Here is a 23,168-nt window from a genome sequence, read left to right on the forward strand (position 1 = left end):
CAAGCCTGTCTGTGCCTGCAGGAAACTCGAGAGTCTGCAGAAAAACTCAGAGCTAAGAACTCAGAATTGCTGCAGATGCTCATTGATGTACACCATAATATATAAGTAGAAATGTAATGAAAAGAAAGATCAGCTAGCATACGTTCATGAATCCAAAAAGCAACCCACAAAACTACGCACTTGACCTTGATTAAGGCAGTCCTGTGGGATGATAAGCCTCAAGCTGTTGATGCAGGTTTAAGGACACAGTGTGGTGTTGAATAAGTACTACCCAGAGCCTGATGTATACCTTCTCCCGGTTTCTGACCTCCCCTATCTCTGGTCCTGCTGCAGGCTGACTACTTCCGTGGATGCTGTGGTTGCCATATGTGTGATTTTCGCCATGTCCTTTGTTCCAGCCAGTTTTGTCCTTTACTTGATCCAGGAGAGAGTAACAAAAGCTAAACATTTGCAGTTTATCAGTGGTGTGAGCCCCACCACCTACTGGCTGACCAACTTCCTCTGGGATATTGTGAGTACCAGGCCTTCCCTAATCTCTAAACACTGGGCAGGGAAGGAATTCACATTGCCAGGGATACTGGGGCAATGGCTTTGTGGCTGCAATCTCTTAACATCTTAAAAAGCCAGTTGGGAACTGACCCTTGAGAAGACCACTGAACACAGTAATAGCCACTGAATAGATCTTTCTGCCAGTAGCATGGGTCTGAGCAGGTAATACCAATTACCCCACATTCCCTTCTTGGGTCCTGTCCCAACCTCCCCACCCCATCCCCAAAGGGGAAGGTAGAACTCCCTTGTGATAGGGCCAGCAGGTAAAATATAGGCTCTTAATCTCAGCATAAACAATGAATAACTCATTGTGTAAATGTCGAGTATATCCCACTTCAATGATTACATGGTAGCCTATTTATTATACTCAAAGTTATTGGCTGTTTATCAGAAATTCAAATTTAATTGGGTACTTCATAATTTAATTTGATGAATCTGGGAACACTGTCCAGAAGCCTTATTTTACTTCTTCAAAGTAACCAGGTCTTTCAGTTATAGTAACAAAGTAACATAGACTTATGGCCTGAGTTCAATGGAACCCATGTAAAGGCAGAAGCAGAGAAGTGCTCCAAAAAAGGTGTTCTCTGCCTCTGCACATGTATGTGTTTGTGGTGTGTGTACTCATACATACATATGCAGTCATGGAACAATTGTTTTAAGTGACCAGATCTTCACTGTATTACATCAGCTACCATGAACTCTTCTGTTTGGCCAGCTTGACTGTGTCACCCCAAGTGGGGACTTTCCACTTCCCAGACTTTTTGAGGAATGCTGCCAATTCCTGCTGTTCGACATCTTTTACACAATTCCAGGCATCCTGCAATCTCTAGGCTGCTGGCCAGGAGAAAAGGGTTGAAAGGTGGTGTGTGTGTGTGTGTGTGTGTGTGTGCTCTCTGTCTCTCTTTCATATACATACATAGACACACACCCTTCTGGTGAGTACTTTTACAAACATGAACACACCTCCACACCAATGCCTTGCACTAGGTCATGCTGTCTCTTTGTCTTCTTCAACCGAAGACAGTTCCTGTTCCTCCCCTTGACGGGGCAGTTATTTGGCAGGGTTTCCTTCAATTAGGGGTTGCCTGAGGTTCCTGGGGAGGCTGTGAGTCCTCAGCAGCAGAAGCCAGGCTCTCTTGCACCCTTCAGTTTGCATCTGATTTCTATTTGTCCTAGTTCTTAGGGCACTCACTTTGCCACTTACAAAGGTGTTTGCCCAGCTTCTTCACCACAAGAATTATTCTTTACTCCTTTATTATTAATGAGAACTTTAAGGGGTACTTTGAAGATGTGCAAATAACTGGTTTATAAGCAAACATTTTGTTTATATATGCAATCGTAGATCTTGTTAATTAGTGGATTATAATATGATACAACTATTACTTAGTTTAATACAGAGACAACAGTGTGTTCAGTGGGCACTCCTTTAAGCTGCTCTTTTGTGCCCTATTGATGTGTTCATTTTCCTCACTGCCTCTGGTTGTGCAAGAGACTCTTGCTGCAACTCCCCTGGAGCCATATATTTTCCCAAGGGATCCTGGTTCATTCCAGGAGGAAGTAGCTTTCACAGGCACCAGACTTGTTCACTGCCACCAAGATGGCACTGACCGCAAGCCTTCTAAGTAGATAGAACCAGAGAAGACATTTGCACACGTACACAGATTTACACCGGTGTTCTCTAGGTACTAACTGCAATGCTCACCTCTAACTCAAGTCTTCTGCCAGAGTTCATTAGCTTTCTGACTTTCTTTTTTAAAAAATATTTCTTTTATTATATGTAAGTACACTACAGCTGTCTTCTGACACACCAGAAGAAAGCATCAGATTTTATTACAGATGATTGTGAGCCACCATGTGGTTGCTGGGATTTGAACTCGGGACCACTGGAAGAGCAGTCAGTGCTCTTAACCGCTGAGCCATCTCTCCAGCCCCCTCTTTCTGACTTTCCATGCTCATAATTCTCTTCTCCATTAAGAAACTGGCTTTACCACCCCTAGTTATTTACCTAACTGAGTGATATATACACTTGTAGTAAGTGCTCCATCTCTGCCCTGGACCCCTTTCTGTAGGAATGACCCTCTCCTCTTCCTGCTTCAGCATTGTTCCATACCAACCAACTTCCTATACAGATATTTCTTTACCCCATGCTGTTATGGGTCAGAGTCTGGAATGGGTGCTCTCGGGTTCTTGGATCCTTATTTAAGAATGAGATAGAAGCCTACACGGGATGGAAAGAGGCCTCAGTGGTTAAGAGTGCTTGCTGCTCATTCAGAGGCTTTAGGTTCAGTTTTCTGTACCCACACAGTGGTTGGTAACCATCTGTAACTCCAGCTCCAGAGGATCTGATGCCCTGTTCTTATTGGTTAGAAAACTGCGTGCACGTAGTGCAAAGGTATGCATTCAGGCAAAAACACTCATGTGTATGTGTTTTTAAACAAAAATAGGCAAATCTTAAAAATTGACTGCAAAGTAGTAAAATATTATTTAAAGTATGCAATAGAACAGATTAGAAATACACTGTCAAGACTAGCAGTAGGCCAAATGAGTGAGGTCATCAAAGGGCCCCAATTAGTTTTGGTGGTTCAAGAGTAGGAAAAGCTTGCTTGTTAACAGGTTGGGGGCAGAAGTTTCTCTTTTGACCAACTAGAATTGTATACATCTTTGCTTAATGTGCATGCCCCTCCTGATTTTAATCCTACGCATGTCCAGCTGTATATAGATGGTAAATGGAGAATTTCCCCTGGAAGGTCATTTAAGAATACAGTTTTGCTTTATTGTACATGTACCCTGGCCAATCTAGGCTACTCAATATATGTCCATAACCTATAATTCTAAGACAGTGTTCCAGGAAGTATTGGAATTCAAAGAGAGCACATCAGAGGGTTGCTAAGAAGACTAACATGTTTTCATTCTTTAACACAGGTATGCATTCAACCTGATGTAAGCTAGAGTCTTAACTTGCTAATAAATATTGTCTGGAAATGGTTGTGTGTCTAGTCCAAGCCAAGTGGAGCCGCAGGCTGCTAAGTTGTTCCTATGTGTGTCTGTCTCAACAGGGCTTCTGGCACCCACTCCTGGTACCCTGTGCAGTGCCCCCCTCACCATTACCAGGCTTCCACCCTGGTGGAGACCTAATCTTACTATGCTGCCCGCCCATCTCTCCAAGCCTGACCTAATATCTTCAGAGCTGCATTGTTTAGAAAAGTTACCCCCCTGCCGACCCGTGTGAGCCTCTCAAAGACAAAAACTGTATTTTAAGTTTTTCTAGAGACATGTTTATAAATAGTAACCATCAGGACTTTACAACCAATTAGTAAGAGAGTCAGATATCAGAGAAGTTCATATACATCCTTTCTGAGGATACAGACTGGAGGTCTTTAAACAGGAATAGAAAGGTAGGAGAACTATGAACAGCTTGACTTACGTCTCACCTCTGTATCTGTTAACCAAATCTATTTAGACAAGTGGACTCAATCCAAGTCCGTAAAAGTTGCAGAAGCCTGGTCCCCAGGTCACAGAGGTTCAGTGTCTTACTGTCTCCTCTCTTCAAGATGAATTATGCTGTGAGTGCGGGACTAGTGGTGGGCATCTTCATTGGATTTCAAAAGAAAGCCTACACATCCACAGACAACCTTCCTGCGCTTGTTGCTCTGCTCCTGCTGTATGGGTAAGTCATCTAGGCCCGGGGAGGAGATCTTATCTTCTGACAGCAAACTTGGGTTGTCTTGTAGTGGTAGCACATTCAGGTTTAGCTTCCAGACCAAGAAGCTTCTGTGGTAGCTAATCAGAAATCTGCCTGGCCGACTTCAGTCATGTAAGTCTTTCTGAGTTCTAGTCCAATTAGGGATGAAGGCATACATGCCACGTAGTCTGAATGTTTTTCACTTCCAACTGTGGCCTTGACCAAAGTCTGGGACTCAGTCCCCACTTCCTCCCCAGCTCTGATTTTTATTCCCTCTGTGAGCAAGCTGCCCAGCCTAGTGTCTCCCTCTATGGGGACCAAGAATTACAGTAGACGATTTGAAGCCCTAACACTGCCCCAGGTCAGGCTAGAAGATGACACAGAGTCTGAATCCAATTGATTTATGCAGCACAGCATGCGGCTTTGTATTCTAGGCATACCATTTGCTGTAGTTAGCTGTGGCAAAGAATGCATTAATCTGGGCAGCAGAATCCTCACCTATAAAAAAAAAAAAGGAAGGAATGATGCCTAGCCCTTCATCATGCAGAGAGGGGAGGAGTCACAAAAACAATGGTCTCCGTCCTAGAACAATGGTCTCCACTTATCTCTCTTGAGTGGACTCAGAAGCCACTTGACTGTGAACTAAAATGAACTGTGAAGATGAGCTTGCGACCTTCCATCTTGCTTTACCTAGAGTAGAGAGCATTACTGTGGGTAGCCTCTGGACGTTATGGCTCACACAAAGCTCCTGCCTCATAGCTCCTCATAAAACTCATGATATAGTTAGGGAAGGCATCACCAACTTGTTTTGAAGATAGAGCGCAGAGACCAAGGAATGGAATGTCTCCTCTCTTTCCCTGGGACCCCGGCCAGTCCAAATATGTCCCCTCATATTTAGAGGTATGGTTGATGGGATGGAAGCCGGGACTCTCTCCATCTAAGCTTTGTCATCTCACACAGATGGGCAGTGATCCCTATGATGTATCCGGCGTCCTTCCTGTTTGAAGTCCCCAGCACAGCCTATGTGGCTTTGTCCTGTGCTAACCTGTTCATCGGCATCAACAGCAGTGCGATCACTTTTGTCCTGGAATTATTTGAGAATAACCGGGTGAGCAGAGCTTTTTTGGCTTCTTGGTTTTGTTAGTGGGATGTTCAAGCTGATATAGCATTCCCCAGAGCCATGGAGAACACTGTGTTTGCAGACACATATGCCCAGATGAGCAGGGCTGTCTTCCCCACCCTCACTGGGCACTACTCCCTACTCTTTGTTTTTTAAGATGTATTTATTTATTTACACTGTAGATCTCTTTAGGCACACCAGAAGAGGGCATCGGATCTCATTACAGATGGTTGTGAGCCACCATGTGATTGCCAGGAATTGAACTCAGGACCTCTGGAAGAACAGTCAGTGCTCTTAACTGCTGAGCCATCTCCCTAGCCCCTACTCCCTATTCTTGAGGCTTGATTTATGTGCTGTGAGTGCCATAAGCCTCTTCTTTAAACTACATATATTCACTCATGATTATAACTTTTTAGAATAAAGGTAGAAAGCATGTGTATGCACTCACATAGTCTCATATGCATGTGTGCACACACACGTATATACAATGACATAGTCAGGTGATTTCAATGGAACTTCTGTTCAATTGACTTAAAAAAATGTAAAAGAAACAATAAGATTTATATGAATGAAAAAGCTCCCTACCCACTTCAGGTCACCCAACTCCCTTCTTGAGACTCCACCTTATTCCAATTCTTAAGGTTTTCTGAAGACATACAAACAAACACATATTCTTTCTACAACTTTTTTTCATACATAAGTGATAACACACTAGCACGTACTGTCCTGCTTCCAAAGAAATCCCGAGGACAGGATTAGGAAACCCTTGTGCCAAATGACTCTGTTTTACAAGATATTAGGTTCACTTGCCTTGTCTATGCCCTCTGCTTCTTTGTCCGGGAGATGCCAGACAGAAGCCTTTAAAAAGAGGGGAGTGGGTGACTACAGGGCTGACTGTCTTTACTTTTGATGACTGTCTCTGAGTTTTGCTCTGCTCTGCTATGGCTTCGGATATGCTGTGGCTATGCTATGCTGTAGCTATACTATGCTATGCTATTATGCTATGGCTATGGCTATGCTATGCTATGGCTATGGCTATGCTATGGCTATGCTATGCTATGCTATGGCTATGGCTATGCTATGGCTCCAGCTTTGGCTATGCTATGTCATGCTGTGGCTATGCTATGCTATGCCTATGCCCATGCCTATATTATGCTATGGCTTTTGCTATGCTATGCTATGGATATGTTATGCTTTGGCTATAGCTATGCTATGCTGTGGCTATGGCTATGGCTATGACTATGCTACGACATGACTAAGGCTATGTTATGCTATGCTATGACTAAGGCAATCTATGCTATGGCTATGGCTATGCTATGCTTTGGCTATGACTATGCTATGCTATGGCTATGGCTATGGCTATGCTTTGGCTATGACTATGCTATGCTGTGGCTATAGCTATGCTACATTATGACTGTACTCCCAGCACTCCAGTACTAAGGGTTTGTGTTCCTAGCCTTTCCTTTTGTCACTAGTTCTTTACAGTTCATAGGGTGGCCACACATCTGCACTGGGCCCCACCAGAAGAACAGAGTGCCTGGCCTTGCTCTGTGAAGCCATCAAAGCCTGCCTGCTCACAAGGGGAGATAGGTGGCCTCAACCTCCATGCTCTTAACAGCCTTGCTTCTCTTTCTCAGACTCTGCTAGGGTTCAATGCCATATTGAGGAAGCTGCTCATTGTCTTCCCCCACTTCTGCCTGGGCAGGGGCCTCATTGACCTGGCACTCAGCCAAGCTGTGACAGACGTCTATGCCCAGTTTGGTGGGTAGCATTCTAGGTCTGTGGGTCACAACCATGAATATGTTTATGCTGGGAAAGTTACAACAAAGGTTCTGATGTCAGACCTGCAGCCTAGAGTCTGGGAGGGCATCATGCTAGGCCAGCCACCTAGAAGGGATTAGGGTGCCCCTGTTTGTATGGCCAAGAGCCACAGGCGTGGCCAAGCACAGGATTTTACCTTCCTATATTCTGACCTTGGGAGCCAAGAGGAACTTGATTTGGGGGCCTCATTTAGCCTCTCACATAAGGCCTGGGCATATGGGCCGTAGTCAGGTCTTTGTGAGTGAGCCTGGCAGCCCGATGCAGACTTTATTCTTGCTGATGCCCTGTTACTTCTGTTCTCAGGTGAGGAGTACTCTGCAAACCCATTCCAGTGGGACCTGATTGGGAAGAACCTGGTTGCTATGGCAATAGAAGGGGTGGTGTACTTCCTTCTGACCCTGCTCATCCAACACCACTTTTTCCTCACCCAGTGGTATGTCATTGCTTAGTGCAGTGTTTCCAACCCTGGGCTTCACCTCAGCGTGGTTCTCAGAAACTGCATTCTGTGTCTGGTTTTCTTCCTTCTCAAAGCCCAGCTTGTGCTGCATACAACAAGGAGAGATGGGTTAATATAGGCCTGTTCGAATTAGAGACAAGTCTTAACTTTGAGAAATACAATGGTTTCATCTTAATTACTAATATTTAACTTTCTTGTGTAACTGCCACACACTTATCTTAAACTAGACAATAAACTGCAAATAAGGATCATGATGTGTCCAAGATACTAGGAAGCACGGTCTTGATCTATGAGAAGTGAGACAAAGCAAAGTCTCTTGCTAGTTAGAAAATTGAGTGACGGCGGGGCAGGAAAGGGGGACGAGGAATAACATTGGGGCCTTGTGCCAGGCGAGGCAGCCAGAGGTCCATGGAAAAGCAGAAAAAAGCAATTCAACCTCCACCCCTGAATCTAGGTAGCCTCCAACCCTAGCATTGCCAGGACATCTTAAAGGTCAGGTCAGCCAGTTTATACTCCTGTCCAGCCACACTTCCACAGGCTGTTCCTCTCTGGGGTGCACCCCCTTCAGAGAAACATACCCAGGATCCTGCACTGCACTCTCCCACGCCTAGAGTCCTTAAGAGACTTTTATGGCAAAGTTTTGTTTCTTAGCCTTTCCTCCTCTCAGGATGAGTCTGACCATTTGTAAAAAAACAGTTCTGGGGCTTGGTGCATTATAAATGACCTACTTACCTAATCACGGGGTTGAGAAGACTAGGAAGGAAAATAAATCTATGCACGTGGAATAAGATGGTCAGCAGTGCTTCTGGTTATGAGCCAGATCACGAGAGGCTAATTGTAGGCCTCTCAGCCCTTTGCCATGTTGGCCATGGGGTTTAGAAGAGAAGAGGGAGAGTCGATTACCAAACTAAGTCATTAGCTCTAGATACTGACACCGATACAATTGAGTCCTAAAGAGCATCGGAGTTTCCAGACACCCAACAACCACACCATGCAAGGAGAGTGGAGGGAAGGGAGGAAGAAAGGATGCTTTGGTAGAAGACATGTGCTGGGGGCCTGCCCAGGCAATGTCTAGGTCCCTCAGAGGAGATAAGGAGTCCTCTAGAGAGGAGTGAGTCAGCCAGGGCTGGAGGATCTTGAAGCCTGACTAGCAGTCAGGGTGCTTCTTGGTTTATCCAGAACTCAGTAGGCATGGGTAGAGTCATTTTGTTCCAAAGCATAGGCCATATCATTTTTGTCCCTAGCCATGTGTTTTAACTTCCTCTTGGTCATAAGGTTAGTCATTGTTGATAAACCATGACAGAATAGAGCTGTCTTTTACAATCATTTTCCCTCATCAACCCCATAACCCAATATTTAGGAATCTTATGGTGTCAAAGGCACTCAGAAAATCTCTAAGTCAGCCTGGGCAGCTTGTCATGTCCCCAGCTCTGTATTATTAACTCTTGATGGTCAGAGTGTTCATTGTCATTAGGCCCAATAAAAATCTTTAGGCCAAAGCTACTGCTATTATTCAATTTCTGCCATGATACAATGTTTATATTTTATATCTTTGTAGAATGTATTTACATGTCTAATCTTGGAATTCTTCTATTCCTTAGCCATATGATACCACAATGGTCCTGCGTGAGCTAAGATCTCTAAAAAAGGAATGTCTTACTATTTTATTTTTTATTGTTTATCTTCACTATTCTTTGTCCATCAGTATAAGCCTCTGTCTAGGGCAGAGGTCACTCCAGCCAATCTAACTTTGTTGCTGTATCTTTTCCTCATGGGGCATACCAAACACGGCCCACAATCTTAAATGGCACGTAATTGCCTGAGTGTAAGAGGCTTTTAACAAGATCTAATGCCAAATTTTCCAGCCCACCAAATCTTGTTTACCGTTTCAAGTTTACTTTGTTCTGATTATCTTGTTCCTAAGTACAGGGGCAGATGCTCCAAAAGAATCTTAGAGCCAGAGCCTTGTAAGGGGATCTCTGTCACCTTTCTTTGAGTCATAACCTTTAGGGTGTAAGAAAGACCTTCAAGTTAAGTCAGAGAAAGATCTCTCAGTAAAGACAGGAGGGACTTTCCCAGGGAAGCTTAGAAGCAGTACTCCTGCGAGGAGGTTAAGTGATTCCTAAGAAAAATTTCATCAAGCCAATAAATATCCCAAGTAGTACAAAGATTTAAAAAAAAAAAGCCCAAGCACATGCAACACATGGAGATCACGAACACGTGGAGATGATGCTGCAAAGTGGAAGAGAGCAATTGTATCACTTGGCTCAGCTTTGCTGATCTTTGTCAAGCCGCTGTGCTGGCTTTGTGGCTTTTGCTGTTCCCATTACATATGGATGTGCCAGACATGGCCTGCACAAAAATATAGCAACCGCAGAGAGTAAGACTGGTATATGGAATGAAAAGACTTCCAGAGAGCCATGGAACAGAAAGATGAAGTGGTTCAGAATGAGCCCAGAGGGGCACAATGTTGGGTCAGGAAATGTTCCTCATCTTGATGCCTTGGGACCCAAGAGCAACATGAAGTCCCTGGGGTATTTTAACCAGGAAGGTGACCTGTCCTTGTCATGCTGAGAAGTGAGATAGGAGTCCATGCTGGTATGCAAAGAGACAAGCGTGATCTGGATATAGATGGAGGCACTGGGAGATGATGGAGTATAAAGGCCTTTAGACAAGACTTGGTGATTGACCATACGCAGTCAGTAAGGGAGAAAGGAAAGGCTTTCTTACAGGCTTTCTTCCTCGTCTAACTTACAGACTCCAGGCCTCTTGCATCCAAGGATAGCTATGAATACAGAATAACACACTTGTAGACATTGTCGTGTATCCGTGCCAAAATGTTGGGCATTCTAGACGTTAGCAGTCAGATTTTCAGAGAAGGGTTTGTGCCTTTAAGGATGGGGAAGATTCTGTTCGCAGGGCAGGAGCGAGAGAACACGCTGAGGCGGGAATGGCCTGTGTGAGTAGAGACCAGAGGCAGGTGCCCATGGCTGGTGGAGGAATGAATGTAATTTTTTTAAAAAAAGTACAGATGACAAATGCATATGGGACCTGCCTACAGGATAGAGAAGCTTGAAGGAGTTAGACTTGGAACCTAGAACTTGGACCGAGAAAGATTTGGGAGCATGTGTTAATAAGATGACAAAGCTATCTTGACATCGGGTTGGTAAGGAAGGCTGGGGGAAGAGGGAAGGGTAGTGGCTAATAACGAATCTGCACTTTTAATAATTTAATGCTGGCTGCCGAGTCTTTCCTCTGTGCCACGCCTTATTCAGACTTCATCTTCACACAGCCCCTTCTCTCCTCTTCATGTGGTTGAAGAAGACAAAGCTTAGAGAGGGTCAGGCAGCAGCATAAGGTCATGCATGAAGAGGCAGGACTGCATCACAGATGATTCCAACAGAAGTGCTTTTGACCTTTCTGCCTAGTGTCCCTCCTGACAGGAACCCTTTTTAGACTACACTTAGAGGAAAGAAGTCCAGAGGAGTAAAAGTGGGGAATGGGAAGGACAGTGTGGTGGTTACCGTATGCCCAGCACAATCCTGCCCGTGCTCCTTCCTCTAGGGTCGCTGAGCCTACTAGAGAGCCCGTTTTTGATGAAGATGATGATGTGGCTGCAGAAAGACAAAGAGTTACGAGTGGGGGGAATAAAACGGACATCTTAAAGCTAAACGAACTAACCAAGGTGAGGAGCAGGGCGATATTTCCTTGGAGTTGCAGACCGAGCACACAGATGGCACAGGACCATGCTGCTGTCCTGTACAAGCCCATGACATCTCTGTATTGCCACTTGCCTCCCGGGAGTACCTATCTCCCATAATATTGTCCCTGCGGGGTACCGCAGGGCCTCTACACAAGCTTCTTCAACTGAGCATTGGCATGTGATGTCTGTTCCGTTTGTGCAGGGCATGGCTCACCCTACACACCTCTGTGGGCCATGGCTCCTCTCCCAATGCTGTGTTCATGTGTAGCCTCATAGTGTTTGTGGTTTTCTTCCAAACCACCCTCTGCTGCCTTTTGCTACCACTCCTTTGCCCTGTTCTACCCTTGTCTCGGTCTTCAGCCCAGTTCCTTTGAATTTTGCAGGTTTACTCGGGCTCTTCCAGTCCAGCAGTAGATCGGTTATGTGTTGGAGTCCGCCCTGGGGAGGTGGGTACCATACCAACTAACATGAAATCGCTCTTGAGAAAATCAGCCCTCCACCACGAATCTTCTCCCTCTAAACAGAGCTGGACAGTAGAAATCTAGTGAAAGCCAAACTTTCTAGTAGATATAATGTTAGGGGGCATTAAATTTACTATTTTTATTTTACACAAAATATCTAAAACATAACTTAGATGTGTAATGAGTATAAAATGTTACTGAGATGTTTTTCATTTTTGTTCTTGTTTTAAGACTTCAAAGCTAGTGTGTTACATAATTAGTGCCCATGTCAGTTAGATGTGTTTTGTTTTTGATAGCCACACATGACCAATCATTTCAATAATAGCATCCAGGTATAAGATGACTCTCCCAGCTCCCAAACTGGCCTGGGGTCTGGCAATGAAGATGTCTGTGGTCACTGCAGCAACACCTGTTCTTTGTTTACTCCTAGTGCTTTGGCCTCCTGGGAGTGAATGGTGCAGGCAAAACCACCACATTCAAGATGCTCACTGGGGACACCACCGTGACATCGGGGGATGCTACTGTAGCAGGCAAGAGGTGAGTGCTCTGCCCTTCCTGTTGCAGGTGACCCCATAAGCCATGTCCTGGCCCTAGCATATGGAAAGCCATCCAGTGTCATATGCCTTTGTAACTCCTAGAGCCAGAAAGATCTATACAGAGAAGGGGCCTACCACAGAATGTGATTCAACAATATACAAGCCATAGATATGCTAGAAAAAAAAAAAAAAAAAAAAAAACTAGAATGTAATCGTTGGGAGTGTGCTTTTAGTGTGAATTCCTAGAAAGTTCTAGAAAACACTAAGTCAATGGTTTCTCATCTGGTTGGGTTATAGACTCCTTTGAGCAATCAATAAGCCCTTTACTTTCTTCCTTCGTTAGAATATCCCATACCTTCCTTTCACTCCCCCCTGACAGCTTACAGAGCTTTGAGGGATTTACTGAGCTCTGGGGGTACATCTGTGATCCCACCGCAGCTCTGGATCCCAGGTTAAGAACTCCTAGGTTGATATATCCTTTCTCTGGGTTGAGTTTCTGAAAGGGGGTCATCATCTAGGAGACTTTAGGAAGACCTTGTCTGCATTAACCATTTGTGTGCCAATCCTTGTTTTCATCAGACCAAGGAAAGCTGAGAAACAGAAAGTTGCCTGTGTGTTTGACTATTAGCCTCTATAATAATGTGAGTTTACACAGACTGCTACTCTATGCGGCAGGGCATGTGGGTCCATGTTCCACCCTGCCGCTCGGTGCTGGACATAACTGCTAGACTGCATTTACCCTGCGCCTCCGCTGTCGGGTGCTGGGCTTTAGCAAAGTGCCAACGTACCTCTCAGGGCATTGGAAAACGTGGCCTAGGATGTGGGAGGCTGGGGTTCCCAAGCTTCTGGCTGTCCAGTTGCAGCTGGAATGCCACACAGAGAAGTAGGGAATGAAGTGTCAAGGGTGCCCAGCACACAACAAAGCTAGGCCCGAGGCTCCCAAACTTCTGGACATCAAAGCACTGTTGGGTAGTTTGGAGTTGGGAATGAGCTAGGGGACCAGTGAGCTGAGGATGACGCCAAGGCAGAGGCTGGGGAACTGGGAATTTCTGCTTAGTTCATTAGCCAGAAGTCCTTAGCTTAGGAGTGCAGAGAGGCCTGCGGGAGACTTAGGAGGAGCTCAGTAGTGAAAAGCTTTCTCCAGGCTTCCACTGTGGTTCTTGAAGAAAGAGTCAGGCAGTGTTTATCCATACCGTTTATTGACTGCTCATTAGGGAGAATGAATACATATCAACAGCTCAGCAGGGTCCAGAGATTAAATACTTTTTGCTGGAGGAAATGTCTGGGAAGGGCCTCATTAACATGGAGAACTCTGGTTTTGGCTATGTGACCCATGTCTCCTACGTGAGAAGTGTAACACGTGTTCCAGGCCAGGAATCTGGTAGGAAGCAGGAAACTTCAGGTGGGTGTCAGGGACTCTGGAACTGCCCAGCCGTACTGAGTTTCCTGGAACAGTCCGTTGTCTCACAAGAGCAGAGAAGAAAATGGTTTGCCTCTTTACTTGCTGTTCCTGAACACCCATGCACAGAGAGCATGCTCACAGCACTCCACTCCGGTTTGTTAGTGGAGACAGACATTGTTGATAGCTCCCTAACACCTGCTTGACTAAGACCCCCTTCCTTTACCCAAGAGCCCTGCTCAACACAGCCCAACAAGCAGGGGGAGTCTTGAGTATTCCTCTGGGACTCTGGTAAGATGACAGCCCTCCATGGTCAGAACCAATGCATCTGAAGCAAACACATTGACAAAGATAGAGCTGGGTCATGACCGACTACACTTCATCTGCCACCTAGCTATTTGCCACCAAACACAGTGGTGACAACAGGAATTATGGAGAGAGGGCTCAGTGGCAGATATAATAGGAAGTTTTTAGGCAACACCAGCTTTGGTACAGATGAGACATGGCCTGTCATCCTAAAGTAAAACTGAGCTGCAGTTAGAGAGAAAGCAAAGATTTAAAGACTGGGGCGTGCAGGTGGGGTAATGTCTGTGAATTTGGAAAGGTTCCTTCCTTGTTTCCCCGAGTGGTTTCAACTGTCCTACCTATACTTTGAGTGACTTTTGTCACAGTGGGGAACTGCCCTGGACTCTCTGTATCCCATCCTGATATAGTTATCCTTTATTAATAAGCTCTAATCTGTAAGTGGTTAGACAAAGGTGATTGGACAACATTCTCTATTCTCAGGATTTTTGTTGTTGTTCCAGTCAAGGCATTTTCTGGTAGGGTATTGATAAGGGATTAGTCTGATCGGGGAGATAGGAACGTATTCTGCCAGCCTCCCTTCTCTGGGTAATTATCTGATTATCCCTCTCTGTCTGTGGATAAATACAGAGGAAGATGTTTGCTTCCACTGGGAGGTATCACCTTTTCCAAGCTACCCCTAAATGTCTGGAAGGGATTAAGACCCACTAACGACTCACTGATCATTCTCTTAAACCTTTGCCTCTAAGCCCTCATGCCAAGAAATTCAATCTATTCACTCAAGTGACAGGTATTCAATTCATCTTAGTTGTGGAAACTCAGAAGAACCCAACTATTTAAAGCTCAGCATGTCTCTAACTAAGGGATTCCCACTTTGATTTCTAAATTCTGTGTGTCTCTAAAATGGGGAAGGTCTTGCCCCATGGCCAAAGGTTTTTCAGCCCCTGCTCTCTGGCCACCCCTGTGTGAAGGAAACTCATTAATTCTTCTTTCTTTTTGCAGCATTCTAACTAATATTTCTGATGTCCATCGAAACATGGGCTACTGTCCTCAATTTGATGCAATTGATGACCTACTCACAGGCCGAGAACATCTTTACCTCTATGCCAGGCTGCGGGGTGTGCCATCAAAGGAAATCGAGAAGGTGAAAAATAGCTTGTTGTGCCCTTGTGGAAGACTGGCAAACTATATGCCTACTTTATGGAGTATAATCATTTAGAAACAGAAACTGGTTACACTATCCACCCATTCCAGTAAACGGCCATGTCTACTGTGTGCCAAGTCCTGACCTAGAAGCTGGATATAGCAGCAAACAAAAGGTGCACATGCACAGTAGATTCTTGCCCTGGTGTCTATCTGGTGGTGCCTGTGTTTGTCCTTTAATCCAGTCAGTATAAGATGAAATTTAAAAGTGGCAGTTTCTTCTAACCTGGCCAGCTCCCAAGTAGTTGAGACAGAGACTTACAGATGCTTTAAGCACAACTGAACAGATATTCCTAACCCTCGATGGCACCTAGCTACTTCCCAGCCACATGCCCAAGTCAGTTGCATCCAGTCCCTCCTTGGCTCTGCTACAGTTGTCTGTGCCTATGGAGAACTCCCTTGGACCATCTTCTTCTTTCACCTGACTCATGATCCTTCTACTCCTGGACACTCATGGTGGACTCATTCTCCCTGACTTTCTCCCTGGTCCCCTGTGGAAGTCCAGCCTTCCTATTTCCTCTACCCAGTCATTGTCTGTTCAGCCTTTTACTAACCAATCAGAGATAATTGAGAAACACTCGCTATGCCACATTGATGCAGGAGATTCTTCAATATTCATAACAATGCCCTCATCCATACCAAATCTCCGGGTGCAGAAGTCAGTATCTGAATACACAGTGTGCAAGAACAACCTCCAACAAATCAACGTCTGGAGATTTATTCTGATGATCCATCCACACGACACAGTACAAAATGCTTATGCACAAGGTTATTGATTACACTTGTGATTGCAAAGTACCCGATATCACCTAAATATTTAGACATAGTCAGCCGGATGATACGTGTGAGATTCTGACGCTGCTGTAGGAAAAGAATAAGGATGGCTTCTGTGGCCTGTTACGGATCTATTGTCAGTTATTTCTGACATGGCCGTAGGAGAACAAGTAAGGCGTGAAGGTGAACATGTGGGACACCACTTTTATGTGTTAGCTTTACAGATAGAGCCTACCAGGGGTAAACCAGCACACCAGACAACAATAGTTTTGATAAGAGGAAACTGGGGTGAAAGGCAGTAATGATTCTCCTTTTGTTTTGCTTTAACTCATGCAGGTGTGTGTATGTTCTGCAGACTGAGAACTACGACTGTATCAGCAAGAATAAAAATAAAGAGTAGAAAGAGAAAGAAAGCCTAACGCTCAACATAAATGGAAACAAATTACTCTGTTTTAAATAATCTTGCAGATAGTGGGGTACTTATCCTTAGTTGCAGGCAAGGCAGAGTGGGACAAAGCTCTTCAATTTCTGAGCTTTTTTTAAAAAATGTATTTGCTTTTTCTATCAGTATGGACAAAATAATTCTGAATAATTGTAGGTAGGCTACAAAATTGAGTAAACGAACAAATGTGTTGATATTTGGGGCGCTGGCTTCTTTGATAGAGGGAGTAGCATGCACATTTAGGAAGAGGGAAAGCAGGAAAGAACCCAGAGGAGTGCGTGGGAACTGGAGATGTCACTGTGTTCTCTTGAAATGTTTATGTGTACGTGTTTGTACATATTGTCGGCGAGCTCATAGGTACATTTATAGTGTATGCATGTGTGTGTATCTGTCTGTCTGTCCTCTGAGAGGACCAAGGCACAAAAAATATCCTAATAGCAATGGGCACACCTATTATTCAGATTTTGGTCTTATACCTGAACAGGTGGTCCTAGGTTCTAGCAAGCCATGGAGAGCAAGCCAGTAAGCAGCACTCCTCCATGGCCTCTGCATAGACTCCTGCCTCCAGGTTCCTACCCTGCCTGAATTGTTCCTACCCTAAATGCTTCTGATGATGAGCAACACTATGGAAGTATGAATGAAATTAACCCTTTCCTCCCCAAAATGCTTTTGGTCACAGTGTTTCATCACAGCAATAGAAACCCTAAGTTAGACACCACATTAAAGACTGTAACCATCAATACACAGTTAAGGAAGTTTTCAGATGAGAAATAAAATAGTTTGCATAGTCTAAAATAATATCTGTATAAACTGCTTATTGGTTTCCAAGTAGGTGTGTAATTTTTCAATAAAAAATTAGATGGCATATCAATTAGAAGAACAAAATTAATGTTATGTAGAATGCTTCCACATATGATATCCTGGAAGGCTCCAACTTCGCAAGAATTCTGACTGACAATGTACAACCTGAATCATATTTTTTTAAAAAAAATTCTAAAGAAATAATATTTCTTTTAATAGAAGGTAAGAAAGAGGGATTATGTGCTTTGAATAGTAAAGTCTGTGGAAATGTCCCTGATGACAGGGTACTAAAGAACCACACTACAACAAGGGCTAGACACATGACTACATGCTTAAAACAGTCATGCAAACATGAGGACCTGAGTTAGAATCCCCAGATCTAGATAAAGTCAGGTGTGGTGGAGCATGTCTGTAAACCCCGTGCTCCTAGTAGCCAGATGGGAGGGGCCAGAAGAATGCTCAAAGCTCACTGGCCACCTAGCCTGTCATACACAGCAGGGAACAATTAAGAGACCCTGTCTCAAACAAAGAGGAAGGGAGGTTGTCTCCTTCCTTTACATGTGAGCTGAGGCAAATGGAACTAGGCTGGTGCATGCCACTCCCACACACGTACACACATTGGGTGTGGGGGAGGGTACTTGAAACCATTTTCAAATAACAAGTTTAAAATGGAGACTGCATCCTAATGGTAGGATAACAACAAACCAAGTAAAATATTCAGTGAGTTAGAGAGCAGCAAGTTCTGACAGGAAAATTAAGCAGAAGATGATTGTTGGGATGAAGTTTGTGCTTGTCCATAGAGTGGCCAATCCAGGTAAAGGCTCACAGGAAGTGAAGGCTCACAGGAAGTGATGAAGGCTCACAGGAAGTGACATCTAAGTATAGGGCTAAAGAAGGGAAGTGAGTCACAGAGCTGCCTACAGGGTGAGCTTGCCTCAGAACACTTCCCAGTGTGTTTTGTGGTAAGAATGTGGGTGCATCCTTGCGCTCTCTCTCTCTCTCTCTCTCTCTCTCTCTCTCTCTCTCTCTCTCTCTCTCTCTCTCTCTCTCTCTTTCTCTCTCCTCCTCCTCCTCCTCCTCCTCCCTCCCTCCCTCCCTCCCTCCCTCCCTCCCTCTCTGCCTCTTCCTTCCCCTCCCCCTCCCCCCTCACACGAATGCACAAATCCTCAGTTTCCTATTGGGATCCCTCAACACACTGTTCCAGTCCACCATCCATTTTGTCAAAAAAACAAAAACAAAAACAAGAACAAAAAACTATCACTTCTGACCTGGAAAGTATGAAGCAATGGCATACTCCACTGCTCGCCCCACCACAGTGCCTACTACATGGTCTGTCTGGCTCATGCTAGGTGCCCTATAAATATTCATTAGATGCACAAGAAGGTTACAGATGTGTCCCTGTTAGGGGGGTAGAGCCAATGGGTTTGGGGTGCACCGTCTTCTCAAAGAGACCTTGGTGAGAAATGTAGTCTTTGGAAGGCTGCAGAACTCAGGAAGCCACACTAGTGAAAGCAGAGGTCAAGAGTAGAAAAGCTACCTTCTCACCTTAAAGTACGTGCTGGTGGACACTGGCCAGCAGAAGGCCCCACCACAGCAGATCTGTGTCTGGCAGGATGACATCTGAGAACACAGCCTCAAACCGTGCGTGTTCCTGAGGCCTTCCCCTGTTCATTGTCCACCAGCTGACATTTCTTCTCTTTCCTAGGTTGCCAACTGGGGCATCCAGAGCCTGGGCTTGTCCCCCTATGCTGACCGACTGGCAGGCACCTACAGTGGGGGCAATAAGAGGAAACTCTCCACGGCCATAGCGCTCACTGGGTGCCCGCCCTTGCTGCTGCTGGTGAGGGCATCGTACCCCGCAGAGTAGAAATGTCGCTGCATGTCCTAAGTTGGGAAAATTAATTCAGGGCTTACAGCTTTAGAAAGACAACAGTTTGCTTTTGTCTGGGTCACTCACACATTGTCCCTTTCAGGCAAATTAGCCAAGTGTTTGTTTGGTCATAGAACAGTCTGGCTTTCAGTGCCTCTTGAGGGGCTGGAAGCTCACAACGGGAAAGCCCTGTCAGCTCCAGGGAATGTTACTATCTGGTTAGAAACTTGAATGAGGAAGTCCATGTGGACTGAAGCATCTACTTGAATCAGAGGTTCCAGTGACCCATGGACCACAGCAGAGTCCCTGAGTCCACGCAGTCTGGGTTTTAAATGACACAGGGCATAGAGGAGACTGTCAAGTTACTTGGGCTATATCACTCCCCTGACCCTTCGTAAAGATAAGTCTACTATTGTCTTTATTAATTATTGTTAATATTGTTATCATCTTATTTCTTTATTTCTATTGTCTTAACCTTAGTTCCCTCACAGCTGACATGGATCTCTAGGTGTACATAATGTTAATGTAATCTATGATTCCCTTCGTATCCTACAAGACATGGTTCTGCCTACCTTGCTGGGACATGGTTGTGCACTTGTCTGTTAGCCCAGGAAGGATGTCGTGATGGAGAAACACGAACTCCGAGTCCGTAGCTCCCTGTTTTCTCTCCTACTCCACAGGATGAGCCCACAACAGGGATGGATCCGCAGGCACGCCGAATGCTGTGGAATACCATTGTTAGCATCATCAGAGAGGGGAGAGCTGTGGTTCTCACCTCCCACAGGCAAGAGATCCCCAGGGAGGTGGAGGGAGGGAGGAGCACCCCCACCTTCTGTCTCACTTCCTCTTTCCTGCTTGACAGTATGGAGGAGTGTGAAGCTCTGTGTACACGGCTGGCCATCATGGTGAAGGGCACCTTTCAGTGTCTGGGCACCATTCAACATCTCAAGTACAAGTAAGCAGATGGAGGGGCCCGCCTTTTACTACATTCTGTGGGTTCATCACAGACATTTGGGACACTTGCCTCTTCATTCCACAGGCTTCGGCTAGCGATGGCTGGGCCAGACTCTCTAGAGACAGATGGAGAAAGCTGATGAGGTGCTCTATAACTGGTTTAATTGCTTGTGGTTGGAAGCTCACAGGAGTCTCTGGGTTGGTGTTCTGACTGGGACATTTACAGAGCCTGGCTGGATGGGGGAGGGCCACTGTCATTGACCCCAGTATCAGCCCACACTTCCCTACAAAAACCAGGACCCGAAGTACATTTTGTGAGGATCTACAACCAATGTAGAATGAATAACAGACCAAACAGCTTGAGAACCAGTTTTTTTTTTTTTCCCTAGAATATTGTATCTGGTTGGGTTAAAAAAAATGACCATATGTCATATGACAAACTAATAATCTTGAGCAATATTACCTTGTAACCATAAACGTATAAATGGCTAAAGATAATCCCTTATTATTTAAAACTTGTGAGATAAAGCTAACAATTCATTAAAAGGAGATTATTGTAACATCTTTCCTTGCATCCTAATATGTCAGGGGAAGAGTGGATTTATAGTCATCACTGTTTCCCAGGCATATTAGAATATATTTAACATGCTTATGAGGAGCCCAGGACACAAGCTATCAAGCTAGCTGGTTAGTATAACAGAACATTGCTTATCTGTGCTGAGATCCAAGTCTTGGGGAGATTATGAAGCACGTTGCTCGAGTACCGCCATCCTTCACATGCATCCGGGTGGAGAGATCTAATATATACGGTGAATTTGGCAAAGGGGGTTTTAATCCTGATTTATCGGTAACCACCGTGTGGAGACTACACAGATAGCTATGAAAGCAACAGCAAGTGAGATCACCAGGCCCGTGTCAGCAACTCCCCATGCCAAACTGCTAGAGCACGTCCCTCCACATCCCCTCTCATTCCTCAATATCCTCATGATAGCCCAGGAAAGGGGAGGGTGTCCCCATGTGAAGGGATGACTAATTTCCCAAAACTGGAGGACTCATAGTGTCTTGCTGTAGAGACAGCCCTAGTTCACAAAGGAAGTTCTCCAGTAAACTAACAGATACGATGTACCCCAACACAGGTTATCACTGTCACCAGCCAGTGATTCACACCCTTCTGATGGACCACTCTTAACCCACATAGGGTGACTAGCAAACCTAGTGAGGAGTAAGAACGCGCATCATTGTTAGTCTGCTTTATATCACTGTAACAAAATACCAGAGAAAAACCGGACATCAAGAAGCAAGGGCTCCTGGTTCTACTGTTTTGGACCTGGAGCAGAAAATAATGGTGGTGGTAATGTGTGGTAGAGAAATCTGCTTACCTTAGTAGATTCCAGGAGCGAAGGAGAAACACACACACAAATGTACATGCACACGCATGTGTGTGTGTGCACACACAGACATCTTTCAAAAACATGTTCCCAAGATCTGCTTGCCTCAGCTGGGTCCCACCTCTAATAGAATTATCCATTGATAAGATGAGAGCCTGTCATAATCATACCATTCCTTAAGGTCCTACCTTTGATCAGTGCTGCAAGGAGGAACAAGCCTTTAAAACATGAGTCTTCAGGCAAAATGCCTATCATCCAAACCACAACAAAGCTCCACATCTCTCATGAACTTGGGAAGTGAGTCTGTGTTCTTCCCTAGCAAATCGTATAAAAGCCATTCAGTCTTCCCCACACCTGAGTGCTCTAGCCACGTCTTTATGGGTGGGTCTAGGATCTCTACGGGGGGGGGGGGGGCTACAACCACCTTGGATCTCAGCAAGTACAATTCATCCAACTTCACCACACAGACATTTAGACTTCCAAAAACTGATGCCAACTCGTTTTTTTGCTCCTAGTTTTAAACATTCATAGAAGGTCAATGCTGTGAGCTTTTACTCCCTGTTGTGGGCTGATGCGTGTACATTTGTCTGGGAATTGCCTTAGCTCTTACAGCACTGTACATACTATGCACTTGCTAGGTTTGGAGATGGCTACATTGTCACGATGAAAATCAAATCCCCAAAGGACGACTTGCTTCCCGATTTGAATCCCGTGGAGCAGTTCTTCCAGGGGAACTTCCCCGGCAGCGTGCAGAGGGAGAGACACCACAGCATGCTCCAGTTTCAGGTCCCCTCATCGTCCCTGGCCAGGATCTTCCAGCTGCTCATTTCCCACAAGGACAGTCTGCTCATTGAGGAGTACTCCGTCACCCAGACCACGCTGGACCAGGCAAGTCTACACAGGGTGCTAAGTGCCAGTGGTAACATGGAAAAAAGGCAGGATGTCCTCAGTTTTAACACACTGTTAGTCTCTGTCTCGTAAAGTCTGGCATTTCAGAAATGGCTTTCCAACACCATTTTAGTCATCCACAAACTTCACTGACCTTCTTTGCTTCATCTTCTTGTATTTCATGCTTGTTGTTTTATGGTAGTAGCTGATTTCTTTCTCTTTCCAAGTCAACTTTTTAATTGAAAAGAACACATAGGCATATTTAATTGTACGGCTCAGTAAATTTTGATAAGCATTTGCTTTTTATGTAGGTATTTATTTATTAGTGTGAATGTGATGTTCGTGTGTGTTCATGTGTGTTTGCGTGTACATGTTTTCGTGTGCATATTTGCATGTGTGCAGGTACAGATGAACATGTGTACATGTGTGGCCTAAGGCTGACATCAGGAATCTTCTTCAATTGCTCTTCCTCCTATTCTTTGAGGCAGGGTCTCTCAAACAAACTCAGAGCTTTCCAACAATGTGGATACTCTTGTGAGCCAGCTTGCTCCAAGGATTTCCTGCCTCCACCTTCCAAGACTATAATTATGATTTGCCATACTTACCAAGTATTTATGTGGGTCCTGAGGAGCTGAATGGTCTCCATACTAGCATGGCAAACATTTAAAATATGTTAATGGCTGAGCTGTCTCCATAGCTCATCTATACTCTTCTTATCTTGTGTCACTGAACACCACACTCTTCTTCCCCACACAGTCCCTGGCAATTACCATTTCACTTTACTTTTGGAGATTTTGTTGTGTTTGACCCAGGACCA

General features: G+C 44.9%; 1 protein-coding gene across 1 annotated transcript in view; it reads left to right on the plus strand.

Annotated features, from left to right (window-relative positions):
* ABCA4 (ATP binding cassette subfamily A member 4) overlaps window positions 1-23,168 on the plus strand; it is a gene marked incomplete at both ends in the record, with an annotated part of 103,133 nt that overhangs the window by 75,274 nt on the left and 4,691 nt on the right. The window contains 13 exons of the mRNA XM_080916027.1: window positions 334-511; window positions 4,101-4,216; window positions 5,192-5,339; window positions 6,989-7,112; window positions 7,476-7,605; window positions 11,194-11,314; window positions 11,716-11,778; window positions 12,224-12,330; window positions 15,034-15,175; window positions 18,957-19,091; window positions 19,802-19,905; window positions 19,984-20,076; window positions 22,102-22,351. Of these exons, the coding sequence (XP_080772153.1) occupies window positions 334-511; window positions 4,101-4,216; window positions 5,192-5,339; window positions 6,989-7,112; window positions 7,476-7,605; window positions 11,194-11,314; window positions 11,716-11,778; window positions 12,224-12,330; window positions 15,034-15,175; window positions 18,957-19,091; window positions 19,802-19,905; window positions 19,984-20,076; window positions 22,102-22,351 (1,711 nt within the window). The remainder of the gene's footprint in view (window positions 1-333; window positions 512-4,100; window positions 4,217-5,191; window positions 5,340-6,988; window positions 7,113-7,475; window positions 7,606-11,193; window positions 11,315-11,715; window positions 11,779-12,223; window positions 12,331-15,033; window positions 15,176-18,956; window positions 19,092-19,801; window positions 19,906-19,983; window positions 20,077-22,101; window positions 22,352-23,168) is intronic.

This window comes from Micromys minutus (genome assembly GCF_963924665.1).
Source record: "Micromys minutus genome assembly, chromosome: 4".
NCBI lineage: Eukaryota > Metazoa > Chordata > Mammalia > Rodentia > Muridae > Micromys > Micromys minutus.